Source organism: Tachysurus fulvidraco, chromosome 1, assembly GCF_022655615.1.
Source record: "Tachysurus fulvidraco isolate hzauxx_2018 chromosome 1, HZAU_PFXX_2.0, whole genome shotgun sequence".
Classification (NCBI taxonomy): Eukaryota; Metazoa; Chordata; class Actinopteri; order Siluriformes; family Bagridae; genus Tachysurus; species Tachysurus fulvidraco.
Window position 1 is genome coordinate 15,607,181 of NC_062518.1, and position 22,318 is coordinate 15,629,498.

Below are 22,318 nucleotides of genomic sequence, written 5' to 3' on the forward strand. Positions count from 1 at the left end.
TTTTCCCCAAACGTCTGTATAGCGGACACCTTTTTTAAATGGCCTCATGACCCCGACGTTCCATCCAGAAGGCAGTATAAGGACAGCTGTCCGCTGATGTCTCTTCACACAGGAGACAGGAGACACGGCGTTGTCATTAATCCTGCAGAACCGTCACTCCCTGATGGAGTGATGTGATGTGGGGATTTAATGAACTATAACGCTTTCTTCTTACGCTCACGAGTAACTGCTTAGACTTTTATTTTTTTATTTTAACTTGCTAAAAGTTTTTAACTTCAGCGATACGGAATATCAAGATCCGTACTCATTGATTTGGGGGGAAATTCAGAATTTACAGACTAGTAAATGGAATTGAAATAAATGTAACATTTACATTTGACAATTTTGAAATGATTCTCTCATTCTATTTTTAACTCAATAAAAAATATATTAATAATTTATAAAGGTGGTGTTTGGCATTGTCCTGGTCTCCAGGCTTCGCTAAGCACTCGTGGCATTTCACAGCCCGTCATGCGCTCATAAAGCAGCCTGCTAGAGTCAGTCACACACACACAGACCCAGCAGAGCAGCTATGAGAAGTCTGTGTGTGTGTGTGTGTGTGTGTGTGTGTGTGTGTGTGTGTGTGTGTGTGTGTGTGTGTGTGTGTGTGTGTGTGTGTGTGGTAAGTTGAGGTCAAAGTAAGGAGAAATGTGTGCCAAAGTACTAGTGGACATCCAGTGCTCAGGTCAGTAGTTGTTCTGGTTTTGTTTTTGCTCATGTGTGTGAAAAGAGGTGTGTGTGTGTGTGTGTGTGTGTGTGTGTGTGTGTGTGTGTGTGTGTGTGTGTGTGTGTGTGTGTGTGTGTGTGTGGTCTCAGTGAAGAAGTCAGAGAGGTTTGTAGTTTAGCACATTCTAATTCATGCTTGCCTTTCGCTCCTCACCCACCTCTGTGTCTAATTTATCAGTTCCTATTGTGTGTGTGTGTGTGTGTGTGTGTGTGTGTGTGTGTGTGTGTGTGTGTGCGTGTGTGTGTGTGTGTGAGTAAGAGAAGAAACTCTATGATCATCGCTTTGGATTTGTTGCTGTAAAATCCTGAGACTGTTCACTTTGATTTGTTTTATTAAATGTTCAAAAAAATCGTAACATTTGTTATCCGAAAGCAACTCGTTTATTTTATTTTTTCCTTAAATTTGGGACCGGATGCTTTTTTTTTCTCTTTTTTTCAGAAAGATTAAATCTATGACCATTAGCAAATTTGATTCCATGCACACTTTCCTTTTTTCAATTTGACTATATTTATACCGGAAATTTTTTAGAAAATTGTTAGAAAAATTTAAATTTTTTTTTAAATAAATAAGTTTTCTGGTCATTCTAAAAAATATTCATGATTCAGAACTTTATATTTCTGTTCTTTATAATACTAAAACAATCTGTGTGTGTATTTACATCAATCCTGACTGTTTAGCTGTTAATCTTTTATTAACTTATAAACTCTAAACAATTAACATGCAACATTTATAAAACAAAAAAAAATCTATTTCAATATAGAATAAAATTAATTTTCAAATGCATAATTTACTCAGAATAAATAATACTGGGTCTAATACTTGGTGTACTCAAATAGTTAATACTTAATACTAAATGTTTGGTTTCACTTCTGTTTTGATTTTGTAATATAAAAAATTCAGAATTTTAAACATAACATAAAAACAATTATAGGTATTCTTATTTTTAAATAAACCATAAGTTTAAATTGGTGCTAGAGTTGTTAAAGATGTTTATTATTTTATTAAATACTACTACTCTAAATACTTTTTATTATTATTATTATTATTATTATTATTATTATTATTATTATTAACAATGACAACAACAACAACAACAACAATAATAATAATAATAGTTTTAAATCTGAAAAATGGAATTTGTAATTTAAAAGGTTTACATGACTTGTGTGCAAGTTTATTTATTATAAAATTATAACCTCCCAGTTAATAATAACAATAAATGTTAAAAATATAATAAATGTGGTGATTTTGATTTTATAATATAAAAAATTCTGAATTTTAACATAAACATAACATTAAAAAATCATAGTTATTATATTAATTAGTTATTAATTATAGTTATTATAGTTAATTATATTATTCTTATTTTTAAATAAACCATAAGTTTAAATTGGTGCTAGAGTTGTTAAAGTTGTTTATTATTTTATTAAATACTGCTACTCTTAATACTTAGTAGTAATTCTTAATATTACTAAATACTTAATAATAAATACTTATTATTATTATTATTATTATTATTATTATTATTATTATTATTATTATTATTATTATTATTATTATTATTGATAATATTATTAACAACAACAAAACCAAAAACTACAATAATAATAATAATAATAATAATAATAACAATAATAATAATAATAATTTTAAATCTGAAAAACAGAATTTGTAATTTAAAAGGTTTACATGGCTTGCGTGTATGTTTATTTATTATAAAATTATAATGTCCCAGACATCTGTATACGTACAACTATTACAAAAGAGTTTTATTTTACTTTACTACTTTAACAAAGGTGCAGCAGTTTTTATGCTATAATTCATTAAATAAATACTTAATGCACTAAAAATGAAATTAATACAGCATTGTTAATTAATTGTTTGTGTGTGTATGTGTATATATATATCTGTTATATATATATATCTGTTATCAAGGTCGAATATTGAGAAATGACTTGGAAAAGAGAGAGAGAGAGAGAGAGAGAGAGAGAGAGAGAGAGAGAGAGAGAGAGAGAGAGAGAGAGAGAGAGAGAGAAATCACAGAATGAAATCTAACACACTGATGATACTCAGCAGGTTTAACATGATGTGTAACTGATGAAATGCTTATGTGTCATTTTTTGACCCCTTCTGGCATTATGTTGTGTTGTGGAAGTTTTGAGGTTTGAGAGAATTAAAGCATAAAAATATCACACCAATAGGCACGAGCAAGAGTATAAAGGTTTCACGGTTTATTGCGTTCAGCTTTGCAGAAGGACCCAACACTCTACGTGTAAAATCAGAGAGGAAGGGCCCTCCATTATTGATAACATCAGGATTTTATAGACAGGAATAAAATGAAACAGGACATGTAAAACCAAAACATCATCCACCATTGGCTTAGAAGCATCGCCTGCTCATCTTCTGACCAAACTAATCCCACGGGAACAAAAAAAGGTCTCATGGGAAAGGTCTGATTAAAGGCAGTTTTAGGAAGAAACAACTGAATTCTCTAGTCACAATAACTACCAGCCATGGGAAATACAGAAGCCTAGAAGGACAGATTCATGTGTTCTTCTCTAAAGTAAAAATTTCCACTACAGTTGTCTGTTTTTTTTTTCTTTTCTTTTTTATTTTTGCTCCTTTATTTGTTTTGTTGTCTTCTCTTTTTCCTTCATTTTCTTCAAAGTTCTTTGATATAACAGTAAGATTTTTTTTAACTTAAATTCTGGCCTGAACAAACTTTTGACCAGTTAAAATGAGCTGTTTTCCCATCAAGTTTAAAGGTGCAGTGTATTATTCTGATTGATGCAGGTGGTGTTAGTTTTGTACACAACACAATGTTAATGAAAGGTTAGGAACATTTGTATTGGAAAGTTAACTAACTTAAGGTTAAACAAACTGAATTTATCTGTAGCTTCATATCAAACTTTGACGTCAGTTTAATGAGTGTAAATATCAGAACTCGTCATTCAGGCTCACGTATAACTTTAACTTAAAAAAGTCTAGCAAATCCTGCTGTTTTTTTTTTTTTAGTTTAAACTGAATTTAAATTCGTAAAACAAAATATTTTCCAAACCTAATTCCAGACCTTTTTTTTTTATTTGTTCGGCTCAAATTTAAATGAAATGGAATTTGTTTTCCTTAAATTTATAATCCAACATTTTTTCTTTCATAACCGAACCAACAGCCGTTTAGATCCTGGACCGAACAAAGACGTATCAGCTTTTCTTTAACTCACAGATTGACTCTAATGTTGTTTTTTGTTTGTTTTGTTAAACAAATAAATGAGGAAAAATCGATCCTGTTTGGAGAGGTGGCAAAAAAAAGTTTTATTGAAAGATAACAATAAGACAATTTTATTTTAATATAAAAAAAAAAAACATTTACTATTCATTCGACTTATTTCTTTATTTATATTCTCTAATAGTTTCTGATATCTGTGTAAACCTCCACATCGGATTCATTCATCGTTGCTTGTTAATAGTGTTCGGACGCGTGAAAAGTTTCAGATTTTTGTTCTTTTCAAAAACAAAACAAGAGAATTTCTGAGTGGATTTGTGTGTCCGTGTATCGGCCCAGCTGGTGTAGAGCTCTGCTGAAACGTGAGCCTGTAGGAAGAAGAGCATGAAGCACGATGACGGACATGAGGGACCCGCTGTAAAACACACTCCCTTTATCAAATCCCTCAGTGTGAGTGTGTGTGTGTTTCGTTATAATCACGTCTGCTTAACGTCCCCGGTGAAAAGCTCACTTGTCTGTTTGCTCTCTAGTGTTGAAGGAAGTGGATTTAATACAGTGAAGAAACACAAACCTGTAAAAATTTTCTCCATTGATTTCGACATCTCAAAGCGAACGTTAGTAAATCAACCTTCTCTATAGCATGCGAGCCTTTCTCTAATCATTTATGCTATTTTCAGATTGTTTTTTTTGTTGTTGTTGTTTTTTTTAAATTAATGAATGCTATAACTACAATATCATGTGCCTAAAAGCATGTTGACAAAATGGACCCTTTCACTAAACGGCTGCTTTCACGGAACGCGGCGAATAATCCTTTTAACCGAGACGTGAGCGCTTGTTTTATAAAATCCAGCTTCGTGCAGTCATGAAAACGCAGTCTATAAAGCGGCAAGCTTTGTAGCCTTTGAATTTTTGGTTATTGTGATGCACATTGCCTTTAAAAGTAATTCACTTATCGTACAGTTCCTCTCATTCATTTTGGAAAGGATGCAGCAAGTGGAAGCTTTAAATTTGGCCGGTGTTGTAGTGTGAAATATCACATAACACATGCCATTATTGCAGGTTGCACAATAGTAGCAATAAAAAATTTAAGGAAACTTGTAAATTTTTATATTTAAGGACTCATCTTCCACTTGCAATCGAGATCGAGATCGTAGCAAAAACTCCAAACGAGCGCTTTACTGTAAGTCTGTAAGTTACTGGAAGCTGTGATCGTTCAGATTAACTGTCACACAGATATATGCTACGAGTTCCAAATATAACGTTTGTTTCAGCTCGCATTAGATCGTGATTTATTCGAATAAAATAAAAAGTACGATTTTGTCGAATCACAGTGTTAGTTAAATGGTGCAAAGAATCTTTTTTTTTTTTTACATCAGCAGGAAAGTGTAAATATATTTTCAGCTTCTTTATGCTAGAAAATAGAACTCTATCAAATTAGCTTTCAGAAAACCGACAGTATAAAAAGACAAAATATCTGAATCATAGTTGATAGTTTGCTTTTCTCTTTTTCTTTTATTTCACTAATTTCTTTGGAAAATGAGTTTTTCGGTTATCTACAAATTTTGACAGATTCTTTGAATCAGTGTTCGATTTCTACTGGAAATATTTCAAGGTTTTTACACCAGGTTCCAAAAAGCTAGATGCTATGTCTATCTATCTATCTATCTATCTATCTATCTATCTATCTATCTATCTATCTATCTATCTATCTATTTATTTATTTATGTGCTTATTTATTTATTTACCAATCATTCAAACCACAAAGGCGATTTTTTTTTTTTTACTGCATTCTATTGTTTTAAAGTGTTTGTCATTCGAGTCTTTCTCGCTATCCTGACACACTGCAACAGAGCAGGAGCTCCTCAACAATTCAGTGACTCTGTGAAACGATAGAAAGTCAACAAAACGAACGTAAATAAGACATGTTGTGAGCGTGTCAGCTAACTACGTATGTTACTGATATCAGATTTTAAGAGTTTTTCAGAGAGAGAATCTTAAAAAAAAAAAAAAAAACACGGGATGGTCCAAGCTTGGGGTTGCAAAAAAAAAAAAGTCTTTTTGGCTTCATTTGGCTGAAAAAGTTTTACAGACTATCCTTTTACCCACCACCTCCCTGTTGGGGCTCTCCAGAGAACAAGACGGTAATTTTGGGCATGCTGATGGTCAGGCTGGTATGTTGACCAGACAGAATCATGCTCTATTTGAGATAACACAGCGGTATTGCTTGCATTCAGGTCACACATTGAGCTTTGAGCTAGAATTACAGCCGTGTAACCTCAAGGTCGGATGGCGTAATGTTTGTAGTTAACTCAGCCAGGTTTTCCAAGTCTGAGAACATCCTTTTATCGTGAAAATCTCACCTATACTATGTGTGAAATGATGTGATTTATGTCACTGATATGGCGTATTTCACACACATTTTTCGTTTTATACTCTAATCTCGATGCTGAATTGCTATATAAATAGTCTGCAGACGTGTATTGATTTTGGCACCTAAGTTCTGTACCGTACAAAAAATATTCTAGAAACAGACATCGGTTTAAAATTTAAAATCAAGCAATTTGCTGAAAACTTTCCTGATCAGGCAGCTAAGTTGTTTAAAATGAAGAAGAAACGAGCTTAACTTACATTTCTAATATAGTTTATACTTTCTTATTATTTTATTCTCATTTTATTTTTTTGCTCTTTCATACTTTTTTGTGTATTTGACTAATAAAATTTGATTTGATTTGATTTGATTAATTTGCACTAAAACACTAACTAAGGATGAATTTAGTCAAAGATCTTTAGGAGGTTTGTGTTGTTGAACCTTAAACCGATAAAGAAACATTTTTTCCTTGTTTAGTTTATTTAAATCTTACCGAAGGAGTGTAACCCGACAAGCTATTTTTTTTCTTTCTTTCTTTCTTTTTTTTAATATCTTGCCTGTTATGTACTTAATGAAAGTGGGAATTAACTCGCTTTTGCTAGCTGAGCTACTTTAAGCATGGCTATAAATAAAAAAAATGCTTCAGAATTCTCTAGTTAGTCCCAGATTAATTTGCACTGCTAGATAAGGTTTTGGAATTATCAATTGGCACGAACCTGCTAATTTGTCCCTGCATGCTAACATTACAGAAAGCTGTCAGTTTGCAGATCATACATGACCTTGGAATTTAAAGTAAACTACAACGGGTGTTGGTATGTTACCATCATTTATATTGATGTTTTATTGCGTGTAAACCATAAAGCAGGACCTTTTGCAGCCACCGGCAGATCTCTGTCTGAGACAGCTGTCCTAAAGCACAACAGCTGCATGGACTTACAGGCATGCTTTCTCCGTAAAATCACATTTCTAAATGCTACGTCAGTCCCTAAATAATGGCTCCCCTCTTAATTCAGGCATATTCGCTGACCTGATTTAGTGCTATCTATGATTATTTGTTACTACTTCTGCGACTTCTTCTGTGTCTGAGGTGACTTCCGTTAGACGGAAATTGTTTGCTCGAAATTTACGATCTTTTGAAATAAACCTATATGAAGTCTGGCTGGCTGTGAATCGCTGTCAGCTGCTCCTTTGCTGAGGTGTTACTGATAGATTGCAGTTATTGTAACCCAGTATCAATAAGTCTGAGTGTCCTTTCACATTCCGACAAGTCATTCATCACGATCGTCTTCTTTAAAGGTGCTTTCCGTATGCCTGAGCGATTACATCACGATGCGTTTTTAGACTTTGAACGACAATACGATGATCCTTTGAAACAACAGAGCCATGCTATGACTATATTATCAGCTTAATTATATTAAACATCTCCTTATCAAACAACGTTTGGCTAATGGCTTGCCTGGCATGTTTTTTTTACGATCTGGAAACTGCCCTTTAAGTCCATATCAAAACCTTAGACGCCTCGAACACCATGGTGCCGAGGTGTTAATCCTCCTGTAAGGTTCCGCTGCACAAATTCCAATAAAAAATAAGAAACATGTAGAGTGCAATCTTGTTCCTGGCCGGGACATGAGAACACCGGGTTACACTTGGCAGATCAAGTTTTGCTGTTGGAAGGAAATTAATCCTGATGCCTAATAGTGTCACTGGCTATTTAAAGGACCTGGTTTCAGTCCGGATAACTAAAAAAACTGGCATCGGTTCATGCTGTTCCCTGTTTAGGGATTTTGTCTTTATCTGTATGTTACCTAGTTTGCATGACGTAAGGGAGGCATGATCAGGATACTGTACATGCTTTGATTAGAGTTACTGCATGCTAAATTTAGTTAGCCTGTAAACACATTAATCAGTATGAGAGAAACAGGCAATGACAGTGACATAGAACGCAAGCCAGAGTGACCAGGTTCTCATCCCAAAGCACACTTAGATGAGCTACCTACTGTGTCTGTGGTCAGTTTATACTGTGCTGAATTTTTAGGAATTTGTGTATTGAATTAGTTTCTTGATTTAGACACTTTAGCGAGGGCCTAGCGAGTCTCACAGCATACGTACTGATATTAGTTCGGCAATAGTGTGGGTCGTTTAGGTCTTGGGAATCTAAATCACGTTGTGTTGCATTGTAGGACTGATGAATGGTGTTGCTTGTTCATATTAGAGTATACCCGACACCCATTCTCACATTCCCAATCTTCATAAAATATATCGAGTACCTTACAAGCATTCCATGTACTGGTAACTTGCAGGGAGGGATACATGTAGTGGTAGTACGACAATGAACGCAAATAATCTAACTACTGTACTACCTTGATGTTTCATTTTAAATGAGTTTTTCTCAATCTACATCATTCTGTTCAACCTTAACTGACTTCAAGTCCTGATTCTCCTTACAGTACTGGTTCAGGAGATAAGTTTGATAAGAAGGTGCCTCCTGTCAGCGGGGCACTAAGTGGAGCCAGCCAGAATCTACTGCTTACTCCTGCAAGTCTGCAGCTGGCCCAGCTTCAGGCTCAGCTCACTCTGCATCGCCTAAAACTGGCCCAGAGCAGCAACACTGCTGCTGCTGCCACAGTCCTCAATCAAGTCCTCTCCAATGTAGCCATGTCCCAACCACTATTTAACCAGCTTAGGGGCTCCAGCATGCCCCAGGCCCCAGGACCAGGCTTTCCTTCCACACCCATATCTTTTCCCCCTCCTGGCACCCCAATAGGCACCCTGGTAGGGGGTGCATTCACCCAGAACCATGCTGGGATCCAGATGAATCACTATGGAGGAGGTGGAAACATGAGCCATAATGCCAGCTCACATGGGGAAAGTGGAAATAAGGCCAGCAAATTTCAGGCAGGGTTTCTAGGAGGAACCACAGCAGGGCCTATTAAAGCAGGTGAAGGAGGACACTCTGGAGGCACCGGCGGTCCCAAAACCAACAGCCAAAATAACTACCAGAGAGACTTCTACTCCTCTGAGAGTCAAATCTTGGACTCTGGGCATACGGAACAATGGAAAAACCTGACCGGCTATGGCATCTCGGGTAAACTGGAAGTGGGGACAGGTGCTGGGGGCAGCACATGGGCACCGTCAACACACGGATTTATTGGCCCACGAGTGGAACTGTACAATCCCGAGGAGCCGACTGCTGACCCCAAATTCAGCCCGGCAGGAGGCCTTGGTTTTAACAGTGCCTGTGGTCAACAGGGGTTTGTGGGATACCCACAGCAACAGAAGTGTGAGGAGGGGGTGGGCATGACTCTACAAGCGCACCAGATCAACGACTATCATGGTGTCACACCATCGCACCTACCCCATCAGTGCACCATTTGTGAAAAGAAGGTTTACAACTTGAAGGTGAGTGAGAGTAACCGAGGGCTTGACGGGGGGGTGGTGTCAAGGAAATGGGGGCCAGCGTATCCTAGTCTTGCTGACTCCTCTAGTTATTTTTGTTATTGCTGGTGTCACAAGAATGGTATTAGACCTTCCGTATAAAACTTTACCTTCAACTTAAAATGTGAAAATGAACTTAGAAACTGAAACAGACCTTTTATGATAGTAAAGGTGATGGATAACAGCTGCCACTAAAACATAGATGATCTCATGCTGCATGTTTTATCACAGTGTCAGTTGTTCTCAGGTTAGTGTGAAAGCCAAGATAGCAGCTGGCTTACAAAGTCTGGAGGCAGGCTTTGGAGGCAGGAGGTGCACACTGCATAGTAGTACTGTTATATTGTTATAGTGTACTGTTATAGTTATATTTCATTTTATTCAGCATTCTTGCTCCCTGATTCCTTGCTCCGTGCTCTGTAATTGGCCCGACCATGGAATCTAACACTTCTAACAAAGAGGATCTATGGAAGATTGTTGCTGACTGACGGACTGTGTGTGTCTCCCCTGTTTCTCTTCTTTTTCTTTCTTTTTCTTAAGGATTGGGACCAGCATGTGAAGGGCAAGCTGCATATACAGAATCGCTCACTGTACACCGACGGGTAAGTAACAATTCAGAGTATTTTTATTTCTGTCAATAGCCAGAGAGTCGAAACTTGCCATGACTTTTAGAACAAGGCTGCACAGTGTGTTATTGCTAAGATGTAAAAGAGTTTTATGGACTCTGCTAATCGGGTGCAGATGTAGGATTGTTTTGCATGAAATGAAAGAGAATGCGTATTAATGCCACAGAGGAATTAGTTCAGTCACGTAGAACCTCACATCAGTCACACTCCCTATTAATTAACCCTACTAAAAAGTTTGAGGTATTAGATAGGAGTCTGGCGATGTGTTTACAAAAGTAATGACCTACATCTGAGCCGGGTCATGAGATAAATCCAGATGGACTGCTGTGGGATTTGGGGTCTAAATGCAGTTCCCTCCCTCTTACAGCCAGGCACTTGGAGCCCTGCACTTTCCTGTCACGTCGGAAGGATGCCGCGGCTCAGCGTTGAATAACAACACTGTGGCGTACTCGTCCGCAGCTGGCCAAGGTAAGCTGAATCATTGAGTTTCCCCCTTGAGTAGCATGTTTGATCGTGCTAGCGGTGGGGCTAAGAGGTATGAGATGTGATTTTGAGGCAAGGGTCTATTTTTAGGGGTAGTTTGGGCTTTCGGGTTGCAGTTGGAGCACGTGGCTCACAGGATCGCTCACAGTGCGACGTTTATTAATAACAGTGGGCAGAGTCATTTTAGCAATGGCGGACACGGCGTCCTAGGAAGCGAGTTTTAGTCCTGATACGTTCTGAGAGTTTCGATCGATTTTGCAGGTGTAAAACACACAATGTGTGAGTGGAGAGCAGGAAAAAGTAGAAGAAAATCAAATATTACGTTGAGTAGAGGATGAACAAAATAATGTTAATGAAGAATTAGTCAAAAACACAGAGGATCTTTTTATCAACCAACCACCAGATTTTCAGTGATGACCTTGATTTCTTGGAACTTCTAACTCTGCGTACATCCGAATGTTTCTCGGTTGTGACCTTTGTTTATTTTCTTCTGCAGATGTTTCACCCGGAGGCTCCACTTTTTTACAAGCTGCACCTATGAAGTCATTTCCTCTTTCAGGGGCGGGATTTACCTCACACCAACCAGGGACAAAGGTCAGCCATAGTTGTCTGAGATATGCTCACTTTTCACATAGTTATTTAATTCTTGAATGCCAAATAATCTGGTGTATATTTGGAGATTGCTTCATCCCACAAAGACACAGAAAGCTGAACAAGCTGTTGACGGTATATCGTGTCCGAATACCGTTTTCATCCCATGGTGTGACGACGAATCTCGTTTCCCTGTGTAAAGTGAAGAGGTGTCGCTTTTAATCTAAATACAACTGAGCTGTTAGCTTTTGCACTTAACCCTCCCTTGTATCACACACACAGAGAACAAAGGAAGAGGAAATCTCACTGCTTTGTCGACTGACAAATTGCAGTTTTCTCGTTACCACGGCCTAAAAGCAATTACGGTTAATCACAAACGAGGTTAGCGGCCACGAGGCAGACCGCATTAACCGTTTATGGCTAGCATTAAGTAGTTTTGTGTTTTTATCGTTACAGAGCCAGCTTGAAAACGTATCTATTTTCTCATTATAGATCGCTTTTGGTCATCAGTAATTTGTCGCTCGTGCAACAGTGCAGTTGATGTTTTGCGTCCGGGGTGATCTGCGGGTAGGAATACTTTCAGGACAACTGCTCTGGCAGGTTTAACAGATCTGATTCCACACACAGTTTTGTTTTATTTGTCTGTGGTCTTTTTATAGCATTGGACAGATGCCTTTCTAGAGATAACTCGAGCAATATATCTTAGCTCATGAGATCGAAGTGGTAGGAGATCTCAGTGTCTGATTTTTAATGGGATGGAAATACCTTTATTTGGACAATTTTGTGACGCTATAATTAACAGATAGTCGAAACATTTATATCGTCAAACCGGTTAAAAGCACATTTCAACCGGAGGTTCTAGCATTTTATCCTAGGGTTACACCAAAAGGTGAAACTGGGGGAATCATTCTTTAGGACTGCATCTCAAGATGGAGGAATCATGAATAGCTACAAATACTATTTGAGTGTGCTATAAAGCTGAAGATGAAGGTGAACTGTTAGCACAAAAGCAACCCAAAGCCAACACTGAGGTGGGTTTAGAATGTTGCAAAAAAGAGGTGGAAAATATTGCCAAGCGGATATGTGGCACGCTAATGGACTCATCCCCAAAAACGCAGAGTGGTGTGAAAAAAAAAGTGGCTTTGACGAGTGTGTAAAGGGGTGTGTTTTTACACCCGCTGTATATCTTGATAACAGTTTTCATGATAGTCTACAACCTTGCAGGATTTTCTGACATCAGGACAATAATATCTTACAAACATTTATAGTTTTCAGTCAGCAAAACAGAAATGTCTGAGGTGTGTCAGGTATTTTTCCAGATGTTGGGGGCTAGTTTCTGTTTTGTGCAGTTTCTGATGGTTTGTAGTCAGAGACGTGGCCACTCTGTACAACAGATTAACTAACCATGTTAAAATGGTCCACACGAATTGTCACATTGCTGAATGTATTAATAACTCTATATCGGTAACCTTTTTCTTTTTTTTGAGGGGGTATTAAAAATGTATGGAATTGAGATGCCACCATTTTTCCCCACTGGTTGCCGAAGCTGAATTTCCCTGACCGCCTCAGACGAACATGTAGAAGTTAATTCGTTTTGACTGCTTTTTCTACGCCACATACATTTCACAGCTGCACGCAATACGGCTCTACGCTACACTACACTACAGACACAGCTGCTGGGCATTTATCAGGCTAGGATTACCTGAGAAATCATTTAACCTCCTCGGACGTTCGTGTAAGTCTATTCCTCGTGGCTTTTTTTGTTTTGCTTTGTTAAAGCCTTTTTAATATTTATCATCAGGGGAAGAGGAGGAACGTACTGTAGGACTGACGCGTAGCACAGGACGCCTCGTTTAGATTTAGAAGAGCGGTAAAATTCCTTTTTTGCGATTTCGACCACATAGTTAAGAGCTAAATGCGCATTCGTTGTCTCTCGACTTGGATATGATACACGTCTCGTTCACTTTCTACCACAGCTCTGATATTTACACGGCCATCTGTCCGTCTTGTCTTTACGAGAGAATCCGTGTTTTTAACAATCCCACGTTCCAGCATTTGGCTTAGTTTGTGCTGTCTCATGTGATCGGTCGAGCTAAATTTACCCTCCACTGGTGCAGAATTGAACCTTACCCAAACATTTGCGTGCTGATGCAGTCACTTTTCACCTGTCAATCAATCATTCTCACGCTCTTCCCCAGCCAACCAGTAAACTACAGAGGGTTCTTCAGCTAGGTACACAATATTTTTAAAAAAGATAACATGCGTTTTTTTGCGTCTGTCCGTCAGACACACACAGAGCACACGTTTATACCAGCAGCTATAAAGATCACCTATTCACGCTGCAGCTAAACAGACTCAACACACCGTAGACCAGTAAATCTAAATATATAGATATAATATTCCTACATTTTAGAAGCTTATGTAGAAACAGGATGTCATCTGTTTGTCGGAGTTTAATACATCACTCTACAAAACAAAAATGACTTAATCAAATTGCTTTAAAATATGTAATTATAGAGATTTTTAAAGAAGAAATAAATAAATAAAAATAATAAAATAAATTACAATAACCTAGTTTACTTTTTATTGTTAACTTAATTATATAAATTTTTATCAATTGTCATTTTTTCTAAATCCTTTTTTTTTTTACGATTTTGACATATATAATGATGGAATATTTACGAAAAAAATCTAGCATTATTTTATGTGAATTGATTTAATCAAGATTTAGCTGTGGAACACCCCCCCCCCCCCATTTTGTAACAAGAATAATAATAATAATAAAAAAAAAACAGGCATTTATTCAGGGCTTAGCACTAGCCATTAGCTTCTGCAGGCTTGGAAGTATTTGGGATGTCAGGAGTTGCGTTTCGGTCCCGAGGGAGAGCTTGGATTCGGGCAGCGAGACGAGGACGTTGTCAGAATAAACAGACAGGAAACACTGCTGTTGGGTTCGTGGCCAATTTAACACCCCATGAACACTGCAAGCTCTCCGGCGGGATTTTATAGCATGTGTTTTGCGGGAGCTGAAGCATTTCGTGCTGGAGCTAATGCACCAGATCTCGTGATGAGGATCGAGGATCGTTTTCAGCAGCATGATGCTATTATGCAGTATTTTGGACAATTCTACAATTTCCCGATATCTTTGTGTTCTAGTTTATTTTATTCAGATGTATTATTTGAAATGATTAGAATTTATTAGAAATTATGTTTTTTTTTCTTTCTTTTGGGTTTTAATGAGTTTTTAGAAAATTAGGTGTCAGATCAAAGGCTTCGGTTCGTGTTTATTAACATATGAATGAAGAAAGATCTCCGTGCTTGTTGCTTTGAGTGTTTCAGAAACTCCTGGCGTTTCCACACGCTAGTGTTTCCAGTGACTGGCACGAAAGACAGAGGTTCTGACAGGAAGGCTGCGTTTAACCTCTCTATACAAGTGTGGGGAAAAAGACAAGCGTCAACACATCAAACAGCAGAAAAGCACATGGGCCGTGAGGAAAAACAAATAAAAATCTTCACCCAAAGACAGTAAATAGCTAAAAAAACTAAAAATCAACTGTTGCTTGTGCGTCATGTTCTGAGAATTTGCTACGGTGGTAAAGAAAAGGTGTTTGATTTCCTGGCAGCTTCGACCAGATGAGGCAGCACGATGTCGTGCGGGTTTTCTGTAATTGTCGTCTTGTATTCTTCTAAGCAGTGGTCATGCTGTTCCACCTATTTCTGACTGACTTCATGTGCGACTTCACTGAGACTCCGAGCCCATAAACAAGTCCCGATCCCACCGGTCGTGCTGCGTTACATTAACAGATCTCCAAACCACTTGGCCCACGACGCTCACCTGTTGTTGATAACGCTTCACATGGCCGCTCGCTAACGTGTAAAGATCCGGCCTCTTTCGGGAGCACATTTTATTAGCCTGGATCACGGCCGCGCTACTCGAAGCTTATTGACGTCTTGTAAATACATAAACAGCCGGCTGAGCGCTATTTCTGGATCTGTTTATGATGGTGACCTTCTGATGCGTAGCTGGGAAGAGAATTATGGCTAAACGGCTTCTAAACGGCCGATACTCCACAGAAAACATGGCGACACACGGGAGTCGAAAGTATTACGCCGCTGAAGATCGCTCGGTTCAGTTCAGATGCGTTTTGTGTATCACTTTTAATCATGGAGATCATCATCACTACAGATACCAGTGATCTGTTTTCTGACATCTTCTGAGGTAACTGTGGGTTCCTGAAAAGTGAAAAGACATTTCAGACAATAACACATGTGTGTGTGTATGAGAGAGAGAGAGAGAGAGAGAGAGAGAGAGAGAGAGAGAGAGAGACAGACTGTCGGACTCTCTGGCTCTCAGACTCACAGATTCTCAGACTCTCCGTCCCGCAGACTCTCAGGCTCTCAGATTCACTGACTTTCAGGTTCTCAGACTTTCTTTTTGTGTTTTATGTTGGCTATCTGGGGGCACGGTGGCTTAGTGGTTAGCACGTTCGCCTCACACCTCCATGGTCCGGGGTTTGATTCGCACCTCCACCTTGTGTGTGTGGAGTTTGCATGTTCTCCCCGTGCCTCGGGGGTTTCCTCCGGGTACTCCGGTTTCCTCCCCCGGTCCAAAGACATGCATGGTAGGTTGATTGGCATCTCTGGAAAATTGTCCGTAGTGTGTGAGTGTATGAGTGAACGAGAGTGTGTGTGCGCCCTGTGATGGGTTGGCACTCCGTCCAGGGTGTATCCTGCCTCAATGCCCGATGACGCCTGAGATAGAAGACGCCTGTTGGCTATCTGTCATCGCCCATAAAAAAATCAAACAGGATACATTTCCAGCACTAATTTATGGTTATTAAAACACAATAATAACCAAACCAGATTTAGCAGAAGCCGTATTTAAGGATAAATAAAATAAATCTCTGAAAAATAAATCCGGGTGTTTATTCATTTTTATTGTGATTACATATGACAGCAGAACACGGTGTTTCTTTCTGGAGCATTCCATCATTTTTTATTTTTATTTTTCTCCTGCCTGCAGTTTGTGCCACGGAAGCCTGGTCCCGGGCGCGTCGTCCACATCTGTAACCTCCCTGAGGGCAGCTGCACCGAGAACGATGTCATTAACCTCGGCTTGCCCTTCGGCAAAGTCACCAACTACATCCTCATGCGCTCCACACACCAGGTAAGACTTCACCGCAGTGCACCACAAATAAATTGTATTACGTCGGGTTTTTTTTTTTATCCCTACAATTTTATGTTATTTTACAGTTTTTTTTTTCTTTTTGTCACTGAATTTTTATTTTTATTTTCATTCTTTTTTTCAATCAATTTTTTTAAGGAGAAAAAGAAGAATTGTTGTTTCCAGTTTGTTGCTAGTTGTCTCCCCCTGGGGTCCTGGCTCTGGGGGTAAAAGGGTAGAAACGCCACACGATGCCTTTGCTGTTACAGATTGATGTCTCAATCAGTGTCTCGTTTTTATTTCATCAAATACTTGACTAGACTTTTTAATCACTTATCTCCTAACGTTAAGCGGATCAGGTTCAGCGCTTCCATTTCAGAAGCGTGTGAGACGCGGCATGCCGATTCCACCTCGTAACTGTCCTACAGATTTACAGAGCTGGGAAAACCTCAGAGCCCTGAAAGATCTGTCGCACCGATCCTTTGACGTATTTTGTGTTTGTTGATAAAAGGAGATTTTCTCTCCAGGCTTTCGTGGAGATGGCGTATGTGGAGGCGGCCCAGGCCATGGTGCAGTACTACCAGCTCCATCCGGCCACCATCAACGACCAGAAGCTCCTCATCCGCATGTCCAAGAGATACAAGGAGCTGCAGCTGAAGGTCAGGAGATCTCCTGCTAACACCTCAACGCTCTTCAGTCCCTTCATGTCTGACTACATTATACTCTTATTTATTTTTATTCCATTTTTATTTTATTAGTAATTCATTATTGTATTTATTATTAATTTTGCTTATTCTTCTTCTTCTTCTTCTTCTTATTATTATTATTATTATTATTATTATTATTATTCCTAGTAGAAGTGGTACAGAATTCATTATTTCCTTAGTAGTAATAAATTATTTGCTAGCTATTAATCACAAATTCATTCAAATAACTACACAAAATAACTAATACACACACAGACACACACACAGACACGCACACATACACATGCACACACACACACACACATGCGCACACACACACACGCGCACACGCACACACACTCACACACACACGCACGCACGCGTACACACACACACGCACACACACACACACGCACACACGCACGCACGCGTACACACACACACTCACACGCACACACGCACGCACGCACGCGTACACACTCACACACTCACACTCACGCACGCACGCACGCACGCGTACACACTCACACACTCACACTCACGCACGCACACACACACACACACACAAAGACACACGCACACACACACACTCACGCGCACACACACGCACACACACACGCACACACACACAAACACACACTCACACGCACACACACACACACACTCACACACACTCAATCACACACACACACGCACACACAATCACACAAACACACACACACACTCACACACGCGCACACACACACACACACACACACACGCACACACGCACACACGCACACACGCACACACACACACACACACACTCACATGCACTCACACGCTCAGACGCACACACGCGCACACACGCACACACACGCACACACACGCACACGCACACATGCACACACACGCGCACACACACACACACGCACACACGCACTCACACGCTCAGACGCACACACACGCACACACACGCACACACACGCACACACACACGCACACACACGCACACACACACGCACACACACACGCACACACACGCACACACACACGCACACACACATACTGTATATATATAAAGGACACCTTTTACATACAGTGGTATCCTTATGTGTGTGAGCACAGAAACCTGGTAAAGACGTGGAGTCCATCATCCAGGACATCAACTCTCAGAGGGAGAGAGAGGAGCTGCATGACATGGACAGGTAAAGAGAGAGAAACACAAATTGCGTCATTATTTTTTTATTGAGAAATCTTTTCTCAAGCTCCTTTTAATATTCTTATAAAAAACAATTTGTTTCTTTCCATCGAAATACAGATCAAAATGAATTCCTTATGAATACAGACCCTAAAAGGGAGACTTTTTTTTGTTACATACTTTTAAGATTTTATTTCTCCAACGTACAGTAGAGACGTATCAGATTGACAAGATGTCCAGTGACTAGTGTTTGTATTTATCCCTAGTGTTTGTTTTAATAGATATCCACCGGAGCGTGCACGTTCACGCAGCCCCATCACTCGCTCCCTGACTCCGCCTTCACACAGCCCCAGTTTCACATCATGCAGCTCCACTCACAGCCCCCAGGCGACGCCCTGGATGAACGGCGTCGGTCCACGGCGAGGGTCGTGGGACTGGACGCAGCGCGAGAGAGACGAGTGGCGAAACGGCGATGACGAGCGCAGGAAGTCCTACCTTAAACTGCCAGACGAGCGCAGCAGGGACCGCTATTTCTCCTCCCATCATCCCGCCGACGACTTCTATAAGAAGGAAAAGCTGCCACGCGTGTCTCAGCACCAGAGACACGAGGCCAAGTTCAAGAGGCGAGACGGAGGCGCAGATCATCACAGGAGCAGACGTTCAGAATCCGAGCTCCCGGAGGACGGACGAAGCAGGAGGACGAGCAGGAGGCACGAGAGGGAGGATAGAGAGGCAAACGATCACGTATGCTTACAGTACATCGTGTACACAATATAGCTGAATAGCTTGTCAAAGTAAACATGGAAAAGACTGAGAATGTTGTGTGTGTGTGTGTGTGTGTGTGTGTGTGTGTGTGTGTGTGTGTGTGTGTGTGTGTGTGTGTGCGTGGTCCACAGAAAGAGTCTACAGAGCACAAAGCCAAAGAGAGATCATCGTCTCCGCACAGCAGCAAACCTACAGAGCCGAGCGAGGGCGAGCGAGACAGAGAGAGTGAGGTAACTTTACTCCTGGTGTGGCATAACACACAACAAGGAACTGGAACCCATCATCATGTCCAAGACTAATCAGACATCCTGTTTTCTCTCTCTGTCTCTCTCTGTCTCTCTCTCTCTCATCCCCAGGTGGAGTGTGCAAGTGGGGAGGACACCGAGGGTGAGTGCTGGTACCCTAACAGCATGGAGGAGCTGGTGACAGTTGATGAGGTGGGAGAAGAAGATGACTCCATCATCGAGCCCGATCTCCCCGAGCTGCAAGAGGAGGAACGTGAGGAAGAATGTGAGGAAGAGGCGAAGGAAGATGTGGAGCGCATGGAAAAGAAGGAGCCTACGCCGGCAAAGGTGGACAAACAGGACTTGTCGACACCGGACGCTGCAACAGAAGAAACTTTAAGGTCTGTTCAGCCGGACTGCCCCGAAGCTCCGCCCTCTCACGTCTCCATCTTCCACTCTCCAGAGTTTAAAAGCGCACCGGAGGAGACGGCAGAGCCGTGCGTACCACCGACAAGCGTGACCGACGTCGCCGAGACTCACGTCGCCACGGCGCTCACGACCATCAAGAGCATATGTGAGACAGAAAAAACCACAGACACACACACTGTCTGTGACAGGGGCAGGACGGCCGAGACCGAGAAGACAGAGACGCACCATGTGGACGAGAACCCAAAAAGAGGTGCGCTGACACACACACACACACACACACACAAAGCACGCAGAAGAAACTAACAGACACCATGAACATGAGTGTAGATGAGTGTACGGCAAGCACTTTAAACTGTATGACTGCGTAAGACACGAATCTCCACCCGTGTTTTTAAAACAAATCCCATCAGACAAATTATTTGCCCCCTCGGCCTCACGACAGAGATGAAGCAGCTAGCTAGCGTTTCTGTATATAACTCGCTAACTTTAACTCTTGGCTCATGGTTTGAGCCTTATTTAAATAGACCACAGCGCAGTCATGCCTCCTGTACTTTAGTTACCGCCTCTGTTTATTTTGAGTCGTGTATCGTTATTATTATTATTATTATTAAATCTAAAAGGCGAGGCGACAATTCGAGGCTCTAATCGCCTTGACTCCGGACTGTAAATGGCAGTTAGTCTTTCCTGTCCTCTGAACATGAAATAGCGACTTGAGCGATCGGCTCTGGACCCGGTAGCGTAAAAGAAAACAGGAAATCTGATCAGATTACTAATCTGTAAAGCGTCTAATGTGGTTTTATTTCCGTAAATTGCAGAGACGGTTCCTCAGAGCTCGCAGCCTGCGAGTTCGCCACAGGGGATTGGCATCAAAGCTCTGTCGCCTTCACAAGAACAGGAGAAGATCATCAGTGAACACAGCATCCCATTAGGTAACTCCACACTCAGAGCGGATGTTTGGACTTGTTAATTATAGCCTTATAGAAAATATTAGCATTGCACGACGCAGCAGAGAAGCTAACTAGGCTGAAGCCTGGACACGGTACGATGCCTCAGGCACAACTCTGTACATAGGCAGAAAAAACTAGAATGAAACACGACTGGACATCAAACCGATCGGTTGCAGGTTCATCACCATGGAAACCACACACACACACACACACACACACGTGACAATACAAACACCCAACCTGAGGTATGCTTATACTCAGTAATCTAAAGACACCTGTGGTACAAAAACTCCACTGACTTTATCTCTGTGTGTGTGTGTGTGTGTGTAGATGTGACTGTAATTAACAATTCCTTTATCTGTGTGTGTGTGTGTGTGTGTGTGTGTGTGTGTGTGTGTGTGTGTGTGTGTGTGTGTAGATGTGACTGTAATTAACAATTCCTTTATCTGTGTGTGTGTGTGTGTGTGTGTAGATGTGACTGTAATAAACAATTTCCTTTATCTGTGTGTGTGTGTGTGTGTGTGTGTGTGTGTGTGTGTGTGTGTGTGTGTGTGTGTGTGTGTGTGTTTAGGTGTGGAGTTCATCGTCCCCAGCACAGGCTTCTACTGCAAACTCTGCAGCCTTTTCTACACCAGTGAGGACATGGCCAAGACCACACACTGCCGGAGCACCGTTCACTACCGCAACCTGCAGGTCTGCACACAAACCGTACACAAGCACCGTAACCCCGGACAACCACACACGATTCAGCCTCTCTGTCTGGATAAAGTTTAGTGGACGGCGAAATCCGCCAAATCTCAGACACACAGGCGCCAAATAGAGCTGACCATATCTAAAAGACAAAGGTCAATTGATTAATACTCACCATCTGCACCACACACAAACAAGCACACACGTCCAAATGGCTCGGTGTCAGCTGTGTAAGATAAGTAGGCTGATAACAGAAATGGCATGCCGAGATACCGAGAGCTGGCGCTCCGAGACACATTTCATTACCCAGCACATCAATACACCACAGCGTTATTAGTCATGACAAGACCAGCTCACAGGGCTAAAACAGGACTCCAGGGGACGACTCGCCGGGGAGTGTGCATATGAAATAAAAAGCCCTGACTAAATACACATGTGTGTAATATGATTAAAGAAACTCCACAGAGTAAAAAAATGGCCGATATATTTGTTTTAGTTGATCGAATTTCCAGATAATACCGTCGTCCGTTTGTTCTCACAGTCATCGTCATACTTATTAATGTGGTTAGCACGTTCGCCTCACACCTCCAGGGTCGGGGGTTCGATTCCCACCTCCGCCTTGTGTGTGTGGAGTTTGCATGTTCTCCCCGTGCCTCGGGGGTTTCCTCCGGGTACTCCGGTTTCCTCCCCCGGTCCAAAGACATGCATGGTAGGTTGATTGGCATCTCTGGTAAATTGTCCGTAG

At 40.7% G+C, this 22,318-nt stretch overlaps 1 protein-coding gene across 3 annotated transcripts in view; it reads left to right on the plus strand.

Moving 5' to 3' along the window:
* The window catches only part of rbm20 (RNA binding motif protein 20), a 39,601-nt gene that overhangs the window by 15,576 nt on the left and 1,707 nt on the right, over positions 1–22,318 (plus strand). The window contains exons 1-13 of one of the 3 annotated variants that reach the window (XM_047801148.1): positions 588–724; positions 8,804–9,755; positions 10,329–10,390; positions 10,782–10,882; positions 11,394–11,491; positions 16,512–16,655; positions 17,180–17,311; positions 18,446–18,525; positions 18,800–19,262; positions 19,415–19,513; positions 19,640–20,186; positions 20,752–20,865; positions 21,455–21,576. In XM_047801148.1, coding sequence (XP_047657104.1) covers positions 9,012–9,755; positions 10,329–10,390; positions 10,782–10,882; positions 11,394–11,491; positions 16,512–16,655; positions 17,180–17,311; positions 18,446–18,525; positions 18,800–19,262; positions 19,415–19,513; positions 19,640–20,186; positions 20,752–20,865; positions 21,455–21,576 — 2,706 coding nt within the window. In that variant the 5' untranslated portion in view covers positions 588–724; positions 8,804–9,011. Of the gene's footprint in view, positions 1–587; positions 725–4,357; positions 4,603–8,803; positions 9,756–10,328; positions 10,391–10,781; positions 10,883–11,393; positions 11,492–16,511; positions 16,656–17,179; positions 17,312–18,445; positions 18,526–18,799; positions 19,263–19,414; positions 19,514–19,639; positions 20,187–20,751; positions 20,866–21,454; positions 21,577–22,318 lie in introns of those variants that run through there. The other 2 variants (XM_047801139.1, XM_047801145.1) reach the window with 2 other exon arrangements.